This window comes from Trachemys scripta, chromosome 1 (genome assembly GCF_013100865.1).
Source record: "Trachemys scripta elegans isolate TJP31775 chromosome 1, CAS_Tse_1.0, whole genome shotgun sequence".
In the NCBI taxonomy this organism is placed as follows: domain Eukaryota; kingdom Metazoa; phylum Chordata; order Testudines; family Emydidae; genus Trachemys; species Trachemys scripta.
In genome coordinates, this window is record NC_048298.1 from 334,409,873 (window position 1) to 334,426,648 (window position 16,776).

Below are 16,776 nucleotides of genomic sequence, written 5' to 3' on the forward strand. Positions count from 1 at the left end.
GGAGTCCAACAGGACCCTGGTGCTGTGCTCCACCTTTTCAAGTGAAGAGCAGATGCCCTTGAGACAGAGGTTGGCTTTGGCTTCAGCCAGTTCTTCATAGCATTTTCTTCTCTCCCGCTTGCCTGGGTTGAATTTTATCCAGCTGCTCTTCATCCAGGGGCTTGTCCCATTCAGGTTCCAGTGTCAACGCCATCTGCATGTGACAGGAGATGTAGGGCTGGGTGTCATCAGTGTTTTTCTGGTACCGAAGTCAATAGCATCTCACAGGCTTCCCTAGATGTCTGACCTATCTATTGACTAGGACCGAAGAGGGAACATAGGAGCTGCCAGACTGGCTCAGACCAGTGATCCATCTAGTCCAGCATCCCATCACCAGCAGTGGCCAATGCCAGATGTGAGAGGAACAGCTGCCCATCCTGACCCTTTGGAGGGTCATGAAAGAAGCCAATGGATTCGCTCTGGATTTGCTTTTGGGAGTCAGTGAATTTTCACGAGGCATAACTGAGATCAACATTTGCCATGGTGGGAAAGGAGAATGCTGTGTTTCCATCTGGTCCCTCCCCTCTGCCCTGTCCCCGGTCTTGGTCAGTGCTTGATGTGTTATACGCACACTGACATTCTTCCATCCCACTCCCAGTCCTTGCTCTGCCTCTGGGGAAAGGTCAACCTGCTCCCTTTTGTGTCCTTGCATTGCTTGGCTGTCGCTCCCATGCGATCAGTCAGTGCATCAGAAGTAGGATGTGGGTGCAGCTGAAGAGGGATGTGGGCGGGGGTCAGACAGTCAGGAGCCCAAAGAGACACAGCAGGTTTTGTCTTAGGAATTTAGGGCATTTGTTCCAACAAAGGGACAGAAGGGGGGCAGCTCTCCAGACCCAGCAACCAACTAGCTTCGTGTTGCAAAAAGAAATGTACATTACGACGCTAAATAACAATACAACAGTGTGTGCCGGTGGTGTTCTCCATAATTATATGGCCAAGACAAAGAGCAAGTCCACTATGGGCTCACTTTACAGTATGTGGGTATGTAACTCTCCACTCATCAACTAACCTGCCCTCATGTGGCACGAGGGAAAAAAACCTCAAGCCCTCAGCTCAAAAAACTACCTGTGCTAATGGAGACACTGCATTAGCAGCCGCTAGATGTAAGTCTTATACCCTCCTTTTAGGTCAGCCAGTAGATGGCGACATAGCCACCGATACTTAAGTAGGTCCAAGTCCAGCCAGCAGGGGGCAATAGTATGCAAATACACCAGTTAATAACAACACTGAGAAGCAATGCTGCTAAATGCACACTGAGTAGAGCACTTTTCATGTGTAGACCTCAAAGTGCTGTACAAAGTATCATTCCCGCCCCCCTTGTAAAATAGTGATACTGGGGCTCAGAGCAGTTCAGTGGCTTGTCCAGATTCACCCCATGGGTTAATCCATCAGCACCCGGTTCTGTGCCCTACCGCTGGGCTGGCCTCAGGGCAGCCTAGTGAGTGCTCTGCGCTATTCTATAGGAGAATTGGATTTGATTTTCTTCTGATCTTCCCTGGCCTATGGAAGCAGCACATTCAGCTCCGAGGGGAGGGAGCGACTTATGACCAGGCGTGTCCAGCTTGGGAGCGATGTTGAAGCTGTACCTGTGTTATGGACCAATGAGGAATGCAATACCGGAATCTAGTGGCGCTCACGGTGTTCTGTATTTAGAAGCAGCCAGCGCAGCATTGTGTTAAATGACACGGAATCAATGGGCCAAAGGTGTTAACATAACCCAGCCACTGTCCAACAGTAAGATGGTAATAACTGTCCTGTTGGGTAAAAGAGAAGTTTAGATGAGCTGGAGCTGCTGCTGTTGTGGTTGTTGATGTCTGGTCCTGTTTCATCTCAGGTGGTGGTTGGGAATCAGCGGGAGGAGCTGGTAGCGGGGGTGATGTCAGCTGGGTCCCTCTCTCTGGCCTGGTCTGGTCACAACATCTCTCAGGATGAGCACAATGAAGGCCCAGGTCCCAGGAAATGGTGGGGGTAGTAACCATGCCTCTGTCTGTGCTTCCCATTCCCTCCCCAAAGTCTCTTTCTTTAAGCACCCAAAAGGCAGTGGTGGGTGGATTGGCCCATCCTCTCATTATTTTGTCCCTCGCGTAGGCCTAATATCCAACACACCCATTTTGGTTCATTAATTTCCGGACCCTCATTTTCTTGTTGATTAAGTCCAACACCAGCCGAGTCCTTGAATCATATCAGCAGGGCATTTTGTTTAGACTCATTTAATCTGTCTCCCTTTTATCTCTTTTCCCCTCAACAGCTGTTATTGTGACATCTTACGAACTCTCACATACTTTTTACATTCAGAGTGAATGTGTAGGCTCGGTTATTACAGAGCAGCTATACCTGGCCTGTTTGTACTGGGGACCCAGCTGTGACTGTTTGGCTCCTGGACATGTTTTGTGTAAAGAGCAAGAGATACAACAGCATGGAAGCCATCAGCGCTGAGATGTGGGGCCCTTTGGCACATGGCGTATGTAATGGGGCAGGGGGCACCATGCTCAGGAGAGGTTTGGCTCTGAACAGGAAAGATGTCCAGAGCAGACGCGATCCTTCCTCATTTTACCGGGTTGCTGATATTTGGGGTTAAATGTAACCCGCCATTTCTGACAAGACATGCATCCGATGAGAATACCATTCTGGAGCTGGCTAGCAGAAATGATGCTGTGCGTGAGGGTGTGTGTGAGCAGCTCTGTTCGATGGGGTTGCCACCTGCCCGGTTTTTACCCGGACAGTTCGGTTTTGGGCTTCTGTGTCAGGGTGCCATTTAGGTGCCTGGATTTCGGGGACCTGGCACCCCTAAATTGCACCCAAACCAAAAGTTGGGTTGCTGCAGGGTGAGGGAAGGGGCCGGGCCATTAACCCGTGCCAATCCCTGCCCAGAGAGGGCTGCCTCCTAACTGCAGACAGGTTCCTTGAGACGAGCCAGCAAGCGACTGGGGGGCGGGAGGGGAGTGAGTGACAGGGCTGAGCCTTGGGGAGGGATAGCTCAGTGGTTTGAGCATTGGCCTGCTAAACCCAGGGTTGTGAGCTCAATCCTTGAGGGGGCCATTTAGGGATCTGGGGCAAAAAAAATAGTTGAGGATTGGTCCTGCTTTGAGCAGCGGGTTGGACTAGATGACCTCCTCAGGTCTCTTCCAAACATGGTATTCTATGATTCTATAGGGCAGGGGCGAGGCCATGGATTACCAGCAATTAGAAAGGTGGCAACCCTCCTGTTAGATATGATGTGTACCAGCAGTGTCTGAGCCACATCCACATCCCAGTCAGCTGGGCCCTTTCGCTCATTCACCTCTGGTCTTCGGTACTCCACTCAGGGTGGGTCTCATTATCTCTCCTCTGATTCTGGACTGAATTCCCCTTCTTTACTCATCTTTCACGCATGGACTGTCTGTGGTGGGAGGTAAAGCCCTCAGGATGGCCGGTGACAAGACTCAAGCGCTTCTGCCAGCTGCACGAGCACTCCGCTTCGGCCGAGTCTACCTAGGCTTCTGGAAGTGGAGCTCACGTTGGCCATCGAGGGGTAGGCCCTGCCAGATACAGCACGGAACCTGGGGCTGGGAGTGGGGTGACGAAGGTAGTTTTAAGCCACCTTTACACCATCCCAATCCTGGGCTGCTCCAGAGACTTTAGTAGCCCCCAGTGTCATTTAGACAACCCCGGGGGCCTGTCTAAGTTATGGCAGCCTTCCAGGGCTGCTGTGTGGGATGCAGTGCTGCCAGGAAACTCTGCAGTGCAGCCTGCTGCAGCCCCAGCTGTATCCTCAGCACACCCCTTATGGCAGGGCTTGTCATGCCAAGGGATTCCCTCCCTGAGCAGAACGGGGGGTCTAGGTCCTCTCTACACTGCAAAGGGGTCAGAGCGAGGGTGAGGCTGACAGCGCTTACGTCAGCCCTTTCCAGAAGAAAAGCATAAAGGAGGAGGCTTGCTCCAGCTAGCTCTAGAGAAAATGACTGTAACACTTACATACGTATCTCCCCACGGCTCCCCTGAGCTCTGCTCCGAAAGCAAAGCTGTAATTGAACCCAGCTGCCTCACCTGGTGCCTTCCCTGCCCTCGAGGTTCAGAGGATGCAGATTTTCCATGATGCAGGCGTTAGCATGCAGTCATTCCCATGCACTCCCCCTGTGTGCGATTCACATGCTGATTATTCTTATGCTCTCTGGTGACCTGCTTCTACAAGGGGCTTGTCTACATTGCCGCTGGTTAGATGTTGAAAGATGTTTGGCTCTGTGTATGTGTTCCCTCTGTGTGCTATCCCAGCCCTGCACAGACAGCTGGCACGGCAGACCTCGAGCGAACCACCAAATGACCACAAGATCCGTTAAGGGGCGAAGGCACCCAGCCAGGTTTATTGTCGACAAAGCACTGTACTAGTATCCCACAGACTCTATCGGACCACTAATACAGGTATACACGTAACAATGGACGCAGCTTAAGTTGATGTAAGTTGCATCACTCAGGGGTGTGAACCCCCGAAGTGACGTATCTTACATCGACTTAAAGTGATGTCTGCACTGCACAATGTAGGCGGGAGATGCTCTCCCTCTGATATAGCTTCTGCCTCTCATTTGGGTGGAGTAATCCGTCGATGGGAGAGCACTCTTGACCTTGTCTATGCTGTTTTTACAGGGGAAAATTCCCCATCTTTGGAAGTACCAATGCAGTGCCACCATTGGCTGCCATGGTGGGAGCACAAGCATAGCCAATGCTTCCATCGCTGCTGGCCTTTTAGCACCAGGACGTTTAGAGCCAGAGTTGCAAACCCCAAGCACTGAAAAGTCACGAGTCAGCCTGTTCCCTCCCAACCAAGCAACACCTTCAGGGATCCAGGTCTGTGGTGGAGGTAAAGATACAAAAGGGAAGGCACAGGATGGTCTAACCATCAAAACAGTGCTCACGAAACAAAATGGTGGGTGTGGTTTGATCAAGATCCATACAGATGTACCCTAAATGGTCAAAACATGAATCCAGGATCTGGGGCTTGCAGAAAAGCAACAACTATCATGAGACTTGTAACAGAATCACAAGAGTTAACAACATTTGATGTGAGAACTGGGCTTTCTTGAGTTCTGCAGACCTTCCTGATGCATTGTTTGGAGTATTTTTTAGATCTAATGCTTTGTTTGGCCCATGGTTTCCCCTTTAATTGTTTTTTTTTTTAAGTCCACTGCCAGCTCTGGGGTATCAACCATGCTCTTTGCTCTCTGGCTTCAGAAATACAAGGCTAGAAGAAAAGGAACTGTCTTGAAACACATTTTTCATGTTTCTGGTAGACCATCTGAGCACCTTGAAGCAAATCCTGCCCCTTCCATTGATTGGGGACTAGACCCTGTTACTAGGGCTGTTGAGTAAAACAACATGCAATGCACTGAAGCAGTTTGTCAGAAAGAAACTAACCCGTGTGCCAGACATGCCAAACCCATGAAAAAAACACAGAAATTGGGCTTGGTTTTGGCTTAATTGGCTTGTGAGTTGCTTGTGGGCTAGTTTTTGGCTTGTATCTTGTTGCTTGTTTGGCTTGTAGCTTGTTCTTTTTTTTTTTATTGGCTCCTGGCAAGCAGGTACAAGGGGGGACAAGCAGGGGCAAGGGAGGGAGAGAGTCGGGGTGCACAGTGGGCCCACCACAGTCCCAGACTGCACGCCGGGGGGATCTAGTCACATAGAGTGTTGGGATTCTTAGGGGTTGGCTTGTTTTGGCCTTGTTTTGAAATGGGATTAGCTTGATTTTTGGCGTATTGTGAAAGTGGGGTGCTTATTTATCATGTGAAAGTTGGCAACTATGCCGTGGGCATGGAAAGCAGAACTACACTGGATGGGTGGAAGGAAGGATGCAGCTTACTTCCTTAAGTTTAGTTTCCAAAGTTATATTTGACATTTTTTGCAGATGTTGCTGAACAAGATAACCCGTGTGGGTGTGTGTTTTCCTCCTAAGTTCCTCCTCCCTGGAAGCGTAAGCACTTGGCGGTTCATTTGTGTGGCTCATGAACTGATTGAAAGGGAGAACTAGTGAAAATGGAGTGAGGTTTTAATGGGTGGTCCAGTCAATCCCCCGATTTATGGCCACTGGGAATTCTTACAGGCCGGAGAGTGGATAATTCAGGAGACTGGAGCCTTTTGTCTGGAGGGCGTTCACCTGAATTCAACCCCCTCATGGTAACAGCCAGATGTTATTACTATATGATGGCTGCTTGGTGGCCCATGTGGAATCAATTGGTCCATTACTTCCTGGAGAAAGAAAGAAAACCACCTCATATGCACTGATTGTCACCAGTGCTGTCAGAATAGGCAGAGGAACCCTGGACACAGACTGAACTAACCTCCATCTCTCCCAGCCATGGTCCCTCCAGGTCAGAGTTGCTGCCCATCCGTAGGGAAGCTAGCACTGCTGCTGTCTGTCTCTGCCTGTCCTGGGCTCCTGTCTCGAGTGCTGTCAAATCTGGCATCTTTCATCAGCACTTCCACTCCCTGGAAATAAAAGCACAAATTAAAATTCCAGGACTGGATGAAACAAACCTTAGCAGCTATTCAGCCCTCCCTCCCTTGTAGCTCAGCTAGCAGTGAGCCTGAACCAAACCAAACCAGTAATAATAGTATGAGTAAGGCAGTCGGCCAACATACCAGAGTGAACGTATTCGTCTGCCCATGGGAATGAGCAGCTCCCACCTCGAGAGCCTAAAAACAGAACCAAGATCACCAGGATGGTTTTGGTTTTTGGTTACCGGAGGCCACTTCCTCCCGCTTGAAGACAGGTTCTTTTCTGACACTTATCCCAGCATAGGTGGATTTGCTTTGATGTCTTAGGGCCCACCTACTCTAGGAAAAGAGCCAAATCATGTTACAGCCTTGCTCTCTGTCAGTGTTTGCAGTCTGATCTAGGACACGATCCAGGAACATCGTTAGAACAGCGGTTTTGTCCCTTCCACACAGGCAAGCTCAAACTTGGTTCCTCAGCCTGGTGGTTTCCTAGGGTAGACCAGCCCTTCGCTAGTATAGATGGACCTTTAGCCCAGGGATGCTATGGCCGGCTGAACCCTGGGTGAAGTTCCCAAGGACTGAGGCTGGAATCCTGACTGTGGGACTCCATCCCACCAGAACTCAGAATGAGCCCAGATCTCGACACCCTCACAGCAAAAGTGAAGACCTGTCCGTTGGCACTTACCTTTCCACAACTCAGAAAAGCGCCTCCCTAGAGTTAATCATTAAAAAGAAAACCTCCCTCCTACACCTTAACAGAGTAATTAAAGGAAAGGAGACTACACCGCCTTCTGGCAGCATTCTGCTTATAATTCACAGTTCTCTTAGTAGCCAGATACCGGATGTCGCAATGTGTGAATATGAATCCTTAGCAGGAGAGAGATTAGAAGTCATAAAGTCACTTGGAGGGGAGAGGCAGAAAGAGGGATTCAGACCCCCCTAGAGGGGCAACCCCCCCCATATCACAGCACAAACATGCGGGGGGGGGCAGGGAGAGAGACTTAGACACCCCAAGAGGGATAGGCTCCCTCCAAATCCCGGCACATGAACTGTAATCTTATGGGATTTTTCGTAATCAGTTCCCTTTCCTGTCTTTTCACCAGTGCCTCGTAAGGCTGCACTGTTCACATAGCTTGGACATGTCCTACTGCAGGTTGACCTCAGAATCGACCCATTTTTCTGGTGTGCTTCTGCAACTCCGAGACCAGGTTTCTCCATGGGTTTGCAGAGGAAAGATGATCATGTAATTAAAACACTAAACTTGGCCTCAGAAACTCTGTGTTCAATTACTAGCCATGCCATAGGCTTCATGTGTGACCTTGGGTAAGTTCATTAATCTCTCTGTGCCTCGGCACCTGGCACCATGGGGCCCCAATCTCAGCAAGGGCCTGCAAGCCCTACAGCCCTATACACAACAATCATTACAATGTGACTCATCTCTTCTGCCCGGTGACACGCTGTCTCGCTGCAGTTCTCAGCCAAACATATTTACTCTCACATTTCAATGAGCCACCCCGGCATTCGCTGACAGTTTGCTCCCTGTTTTCTAGGGCAACGGAGAACTTCATGGTTCTGCTCTCCGAGAACATGAGCGCCAACTCATCCACTGCCGACTGCAGCGTGGAAGACAACACGTACAAGTGCAAATTTGACGAGGAGTTCAAGTACATTCTGCTGCCCGTCTCCTATGGCATCGTGTGCGTGGTGGGGCTGTGCCTCAACCTGCTGGCCCTCTACGTCTTCCTCTTCAGGATCAAGACCTGGAACGCCTCCACCACGTACATGTTCAACCTGGCCGTGTCTGACACACTCTATGTGGTTTCCCTGCCCTTGCTGGTGTATTACTACGCCAAAGGGGACAATTGGCCCTTCAGTGTGGGCTTGTGTAAAATAGTCCGTTTCCTGTTCTACACCAACCTCTACTGCAGCATCCTCTTCCTGCTCTGCATCAGTGTCCACCGTTTCCTGGGCATCTGCTTCCCGCTGAAGTCGCTGCAGTGGGGCCGCGTCCGCTACGCGCGGAGGGTATCGGCGGTGATCTGGTTGGTCATAATCACGTGCCAGTCGCCGGTGCTCTTCTTCGTCACCACCAGTGTGAGGTGCGAGACCATCACCTGCCACGACACGTCGAGCAAGGAGCTCTTCGGCCAGTTCGTCATCTACAGCTCGGTGATGCTGGTGCTGCTGTTCTGCATCCCTTTCCTGACCATCATCGTGTGCTACTGCCTGATGGCGCGGAAGCTGCTGCAGCCCACTCGGGGGACCTCCAAGAGGTCCAAGTCCAAAAAGAAGTCGGTCAAGATGATCATTGTTGTCCTGGTGGTCTTCATCATCTGCTTCCTTCCTTTCCATGTCACTCGCACCTTGTACTACTCCTTCCGGAGCTGGGACCTTAGCTGCGGGACCCTCAATGCCATTAACTTAGCCTACAAAGTAACCAGGCCCTTAGCTAGCACCAACAGCTGCCTGGATCCCATTTTGTACTTCTTAGTAGGCCAAAGGTTTGTGAAGTTCGCAGGCAACAAAATGCCAGTGAAAACTCCAAACCAAACGGCCCTGAGGGGAGCTCCCATCAGCAGCACGGGAACCAGCAGCAACCTACATATGATAGCCAAAATGTGAAATCCTAGCCTGCTACATTTCTGTCCACTGTCCCGCCACATTGCAGACTAGTCTATCTCCGTGGTGGAAGGCTTCTCCACTATGTGTAGGGGAGTCTGGCATGCGGCCATTATGCATGCGTAACCCACTGGTGAGCGTGTTACAGGTCCCATTCTGCGCTGAGTTGCAGAGGATCTGAGTTGTTGCAGCCCCCAGCTACAGAGGCATGATTCTTTAGCTAACGCTGCAGCAGCTCATACTTTTCGCTCTGAAGGTCCTACCTATGGTGTGTCAGCCAAGGTGACAGCTGTCACCCATTCAGTTGATGCCCTAGGCTTCAGGTGTTGATGCTTGAGCAGGAATGCTTCAACAAGATACACCTGTGCGTATGTCACCAGTTTAATGAGTTTTTGGAACTAAGGTGCTGCTGCAAGGATATATTATAATCCCATATGCATGTCCTCATTCAGCTCTGCAACCAGAATACTTCTCCTCCACCAAACCCACTCCTCTCTCTGATCCTGAAAGATGTCTATCTAGGAGTGAACAAAGACTACTTGGTGCATGGTGGTCAGGCCAAAGAAGTGACAAGCATGGTAAAAGAATAATAGCCATGTGAAAAGTTCATACTGGTTTTTCTAAACCAAATTTTTTCCAAAAAAACCCCAAACCCTGTCGATATTACTGAAATGTTCTGCCTTTCACAACATTTTCTGATGATGTTTTTATCAAAAAAATTATTGCAATTGGCAAGAAAACACCGTTTTCAGTGCGTGAAAAAGGTCGATAATTATTTTGACAAAGATTTCAATCCAAATATTGATTTAGAATATCTCAGAAAATGGAGCCCTGGGAAATGGAAAAGACTTCGACATTTTTCACAAAATCATTTCCCCATTTTTCATCCAGCCCCCGGAGCATCTCGTGGGGAAGTTTTTGTCATTCATACAAGGGATGTGAGACTTTTTGCCTCACTCCAAGCTGGGGAGGGGGGGAGGAGGAGGGGATGACTCTGTGGAAAAATAGTTACAATCTGCAAAGTCTTTTCCTCCTGGGTGAATGTTTAGCACAAGAAAGGAACGTAAGTAAATTATAGGCAGAAAGGAAACAGAAAAACTCCCCAGCAAGGGGTTCTGTATACTTTTATGGGTTGCCTGACCTTCCCAAAGGCGATAGCCTTCCTCTGTCTCCTGAGTGTTTGATCTCATAGCTTTTCCCCAGAGAGCACTGCTTGTTCACCAGGCACTGAATAGTGCTGCCCTACCCTATCACACCCAAATTCTAAAGGCTTTTCGAAAGCCATAAGGCCTCCAAACTGCGGCTTTTACTAATTGCCCAATACTGACTTTAATTTTGGGTGGGGTTTCTTTTTACCCTTTCCCTAGTGATTCATCTTTCCTGAGAAAGCGATAAGGCCTCTCATCATATACCTGGCCAGGTAATCTGGGGCTGGAGTGTAAGGTCATGACTTCACTGCCATTTATGTTGGCAACATTTTTGTCGCTTGTTTGTGAAAAAAACACACCCCTCCCCCGCGCAACATAAATTTCGCTGGCATAAGTGGCAGTGTGCCCAGCGCCATGTCGGCGGGAGAGCTTCTCCCGCCGACGTAGCTACCGCCGCTTGTTGGGGGTGGTTTAATTATGTGACGGGAGAGCTCTCTCTTGTCAGCATAGAGCGGCTACACGAGCGATCTTACGGCGGCACAGGTGTATCGGTACAGCTGTGCCACTGTGAGCTCGCTAGTGTAGACGTGGCCTAAGAAACTAGATATACAGCAGCTGGGAAACATTATTCTAGCATGGAGGCGACAGCACTTGGCAACTTTTAGCAATTTGCCAGGAGCTGCAGCTAATTGCTAAAGGGCCCGATTCTGCCACTTTTACTCAGTACTGAGCCTGACTCAACCATGGGCCAGATCCTCAGCTGGTGTAAATCAGCATGGCATTATTAAAGCCAATGGTCCTCACTAGAAAATTAGGCAGTGTTAGAACATGACCGAGAGGAGTCAGGTTAAGTAACATGACGTTAAACCCTACTTTGTAGTCAGTGGGCTTGTCTTCACTGCCAAGTTAACTCAAGTTATAATATGAGTGTTGCCCCTAACTCGAGTCCTGCCTACACACACAAACGTTAGCTCCAGTGCGGTGGTGCTTTTAACTCGAGTTTGCTGGCCCATTAAGGCGTATGAGCTTGAGTTAGTGCAACTCATCAGCTGCCAACATGACCACTTAAGTGTGGATGCAGGCTAGCCCCACTTGAGTGCTTCCAGTCCTCCAGTGCCTTCCCACAATTCCCTCAGTGAGCCCAGTAAGGACAGACAAGTCCACCCACAATTCACTGGGAAAGAATTCGTAGAGTGGCTCAGTTTACTGGAGTGCAAAGAACCATGGGATATGATCCGAGAAGTCTTAGTGCCACACACAAGTGAGGGCAACACCAATGTGAACACAGTTATTTCACAGTGTGGGTGCCTTCACTCAAGCTAGGCTAAATCAGTGGAGATACCCTGAGATAACTCTGCAGTGAAGGCAGACTAGAGACAAGTTGTATTCAACATCATGTCCACATGTCCCGGTTAACCTTATCCTTCCAGTAGGTTTTAACCCTGACTAGCTGAAATGAGGTTAACATGGCTTGCCCTTGATTACAATAGTTTGTAGAGAAGCAGAGTGGTCCAGTGGATTGGACACGGTCCTGGGTGTCAGGAAAGCTGGGTTCTGTTCCTATCTTTTCTACTGATATGGCCTGGATTATACAGGAAGTCGGTCTAATGGTCCTTTCTGGCCTCAAAAGCTATGAGTACATAGCTGAGTTTATCATGTTAGTTCACATGACTCATCATGGTCTAGCATGACCTAATTTTCTATTGAAGACAAGGCCCATGGTGCTAAACTGATTTACACCTCCTGCTCCCATGGAACTAGTCGTGGATTAACGTATTCCTCCATGTGAGTAAGGTTGCCAGGCTCTTGCCCGTGATTGTTAAAATAAATGCGCACCCTCCCTAATATTTGCTTGTGCTTGTATCTTCCCTATTGGAATTGCTGGTGGGTTGAGTTCACAAACAAAACAACCTTCCCGTTGATCAGATTCACCCACTCCCTTCCAAGGTTCAGACACCCATCAACTGAGACATTTGAAGCCAGACTGGAGAAAACATTAGAAAATGTTCTGCACTGGCAAAGTCCAGCTGAACTAATAGATCTTTTCCAGCTCTAATGTCTAGGTCTTAGAAACAGTCCAGCCCAAGCACCACATTCCTTGCCCCCCCTTACCAACATGACGATGATGAAAAATGGGTGAAGGGGACTCACCCATAACAAAACACAACCCAAAACTGCTTGTCCCAGGTAAGTGGGTGAGTAGAATTTTTCAAGAGCAGACACGGCTGCATATTAGGACTATGCAGATAATACTTTGCCCCCGTCTAAACCCACTGCTAGGAATAAGACCTCTCAGTTTTTCCTGTCCCTAGATTTTACATATGTGTGTGGTTTACTGGAGATAAAGACACCCAGCTGTGTAAGACCACATGTGATACACGCAAGAGTCCGATCCAATCCTATGAAGCCAATGGGAGTATTTCCATTGACTTCAGAGGGACATGGATCAGGCCCCATATGAAAGACAGGATTAGGCACGATTAAAAATCCCACTTAATATGTTTCTCTCTGATCTAATAGTGGTGCAGCATCAGATATGGGTGAACAAAGTTATTTGGGTTCAGAGCAACCAGAAAGGTACTGACTGGAAGTTTTTATTTTTGTTTTTGAAAGTATTAACTTATACTAAAAAAAAATGTTCATTTTTGTGACAATATAGCACATTTTTATTTTTGTAATATGCAATGATCTTGTATTGCTTATGATAAAATAAGTCTATTTCTATTACTCTTATTATTTTTCTGCAATCTGGTCAAACCTGGGTCAATCTCAGAAGAGGTGGGGATGAGGGGCCTGGCATGATGACTGAATTGTTTAACATGTTAGAGAGGTTTTCGACTCCAGGCATGGAAATGTTCAAGGTCTGCAAATGTCACCAGAATACTACTGAGAAACCCATGCACTTTAAGGGTCTCTGGAAACTGGATTTTTCCAACAGCTCTTCTCTTTATAAATGGCCAACCCAAATCCCTGGATCCAAAATGCCACAAACGGAGCCCTGGTGTAACAAGGTGTACCAGGCTCTTTGAGGCCCCTTACAGGATGTCATGTGGTCTTACCCCACCTTGCCTCAGGAAAAGGTGCAGTGAAGGTGTGGCCTCCAGGCCTGCCTAGAAAGGCTGCAGGGAAGCAGCCAATCAGAACGCAGCAGGCTCAGTTAAAAGGAGCTACAGGAGTTGAGCAGGGCAGTTGCTGGCTGGGACCAGAAGGGGGAAGAAGGAGTGAAAGGCTGTGTGAGACTCACAGGTAAGGAGACTGGGGAGAAACTCTGCTCAAGCCGGGAGAGGACTTGAGGTTCTCCAAGCGCAGAGGCCTGGGAGAAAGAACCCTGACAAAAAGAGGGCAGAGCTCTCCAGGCAAAGAGGCCTGAGAGGAGACCTGAGAAACCAGGACAGACTCTGAGAAACTCTCCAGCCAAGGAGGCATGGGAGAGACCCTGCTCACACAGGGAACAGACAGAGAGCCCAAGAAGGTGGTGGGACAGAGTGGGAAGCAGCCCAGGGAATGCAGCAATAGCAACTAGTAAAGAAAGCAGCACGTGGCTGCTATTTGTAGGGCCCCTGGGTTGGGACCCAGAGCAGTGGGCGGACCAGGGTCCCCCCACTGGCAGAATGGCCAACCATTTGTTGGACTGTATTACCCCAGAAGGGGTTCCTTCCTGTGTCTTTAGACTCTGTGTGACTTAGCCGGAGGGCTGAGCCTCTGAAGCAGGGCAGGCTCCAGGCACCAACTTAACAAGCAGGTGCTTGGGGCGGCCAAGGGAGAGGGGCGGCACCTGCGGCAATTCCGGGGCGGCAGGTCCCTCACTCCCTCTAGGAGCGAAGGACCTGCTGCTGAACTGCCGCCGCCGATCGCGGCTTTTTTTTTTTCCCCCCAATTGCCGTCGCCGATCGCGATCGCGGCTTTTTTTTTTTTTTTTTTTTTGCGCTTGGGGCGGCAGAAATGCTGGAGCCGGCCCTGCCCTGAAGACCTGCCTGACAAAGGTTCCCACCAAAAGGGTGCTGGGAACAGAAAAAAGAGAGAGTGCAGGATTGCACCCAGCAGATAGGAGGCACTCACAAGAGGTGTCTCCTCCCCCCACACCCCCATCACACCCGGTATACACTAAAAATTTAGCTTGACCTAGCTACATCACTCAGGGGTGTGCAAATTCTAATGCCTGGTGTAGACATGGCTAGGTTGATGGAAGAATTCTTCCCTCGACGTAGCTACTGCCGCTCGGGGAGATGGATTATCTACATTGATGGAAAAACCCCTTCCGTTGAGGTAGGAAGCATTTGTGCTGCAACGCTCCATACCTAAGGGCATGTCTATGCTACCGAGACTACGCTGGCATCGTTATGTCACCGAAGCGATGCAGCATAAACCCCACGGCATAGACACAGCCTACTTCAATGGAAGTTTTTCTGTCTGTGTAGGAGCACCACCTCTCCGAACAATGGTCGCTATGCCAATAGAAGAATTCTTCTGTCAACCAAGCTGTGTTTCCACCGGGGGTAGGTCAGCATAGCTATGCTCGTCAGGGGAGTGGATTTTTCACACCCCACACTGACCTAGCTATGGCATAAACCAATCTTAAGGCCCCATTCCTACATCTTTCTCTCAGAGGGCCGAGCCCTGTAACCCCATGGAACAACTCTGAAGTCAGTATGGCCCTGTGCAGTGAGAGGGGTCTGCCTACTTGCACTGGGGCTAGCTTTGGTTCCTACTAACCCTCCCCAGAGCCGTCTGATAGGAACTCTTCCCCCCAGCATGCCTTTCTGGCAGGTGTGGCCCTTTAAATCTGGCAGAGCCAAGCAGCTGCAGCCCTCTTCCTATAGGCATTTTTGGGGGGAGGGATAGCTCAGTGGTTTGAGCATTGGCCTGCTAAACCCAGGGTTGTGAGTTCAATCCTTGAGGGGCCATTTAGGGATCTGGGGCAAAAATCTGTCTGGGGATTGGTCCTGCTTTGAGCAGGGGGCTGGACTAGATGACCTCCTCAGGTCCCTTCCAACCCTGATATTCTATGAAACTGAGCTGGTTGCTACATCTCCTCCTGTTTCCAATGGTAAGTACTCAGTCCTGGTTATGTCCCTCCCCACCCTTTATCCTTCATTATACCTGAGGGAATGGAACATTCTCCTCTCCTTCATTACTGCTGCCATGCAACTGCAGGAGATCTGCGCCCCTGATCCCAATGGTGCTGTTCGTTGCGTCAGACTGCCAAAAAAGCCACCCCCAAAGCAAGTCTAGTCTCGGGGACAACATGCCCAGGGAGAAATATCTTCCGAGCCCCACATCAGGAAATCCATGAAACCTTCTCAGTCTGAAGAAGAGACGTTGACACACCTAACGCCATCCACCCCCGGCGAGACCATTGGTGTCCAAACTTAAATTCTATCAGGGCAGATTCTGCCTGTTGCTCTGAAGGCAGAGAATTCCCAGCCCTGGTCCCCAGGTGGGAAACTTTGAGCATGGGGTCGGTCCTTTCTAAGGTGAGACGCTAGAGCTGGTCACAAGTTTTGCAATGAAAGGGCAGCAGCCCAGCCCCCTGATTCCTCCCAGGTGGGCTGCTGAGGAGATGTGAGCTTGGAAACTCTGGGAGCCCCAGCTCCCTGGCCCCCCTGTTTAGCCAGCCCCATGGCTGCCGAAGAGCTGGGGTTCTTGCAGATCCTAGTAGCCCATGAAGCAGGCTGCTGTTGGATCAGGCTCCCCAGCTCCCAGGCTTTTCAGCAGCTTGCCCGGCAGGCTGCTAGCCCCCTGGGGAGCATACTTCATTTCAGAAACGCCCAAGTGTCCTGCTGCTGGAATGATTCAGTGCTTCTGAAGCAAAATACACCTCTACCCCGATATAACGCTGTCCTCGGGAGCCAAAAAAATCTTACCGCGTTATAGGTGAAACCGCGTTATATCGAACTTGCTTTGATCCGCCGGAGTGCGCAGCCCTGCCCCCCTAGCGCTTCTTTACCACGTTATATCCGAATTTGAGTTATATCGGGTCATGTTATATCGGGATAGAGGTGTATTGTGTATAGACAAGGCTGTGTTTTTTCCCTTAGTGCCAGTGGACGCATACAGGAGTCTCTCAATTAAAACAAGTAGTATATTTTTTGACTGCTAACTATACAAAGAGTCCCTGGGCAGATTCTGAGCACCCCTGCACAGATTCTGAGCTCCATGCCAATTGGGCTTGAAAACTTGCAAGGAAGGTTTTTTGCATGAGCTTTCTGGTGCTTCCAGGCTGCTGGAAGGAGGCCAAGGTTGGCCTTTCACGTGGTTTTTCAGCACCTCCAGCTGGAATCTGACCCAGACAGGCAAGAAAAGCAATGAAGAAAAAATTAAATGTTTTTTTTTTTTTATCATCAAGATAGGTTGGGTTCAAATCCGCTGTGGAGTTAATGCCGATCACAGGATTAGTATTGGGGGCTGTTTGAACGTTAATATGTCTGATCAGTACAGCAGGCCCTCTGGATTGCTAGGTCACTTTCCAGTTCCCCGAACACCTATTTCTTGCTCCCTGCCTCAT

General features: G+C 49.6%; 1 protein-coding gene across 1 annotated transcript in view; it reads left to right on the plus strand.

The window, feature by feature from the left end:
* Positions 1-13,744, plus strand: part of P2RY2 (purinergic receptor P2Y2) — a 39,647-nt gene extending 25,903 nt beyond the window's left edge. Inside the window, exon 3 of the mRNA XM_034759171.1 lies at positions 8,055-13,744. Within this exon, the coding sequence (XP_034615062.1) occupies positions 8,055-9,126 (1,072 nt within the window). The 3' untranslated portion in view covers positions 9,127-13,744. The remainder of the gene's footprint in view (positions 1-8,054) is intronic.
* Positions 13,745-16,776: the final 3,032 nt, after the last annotated feature.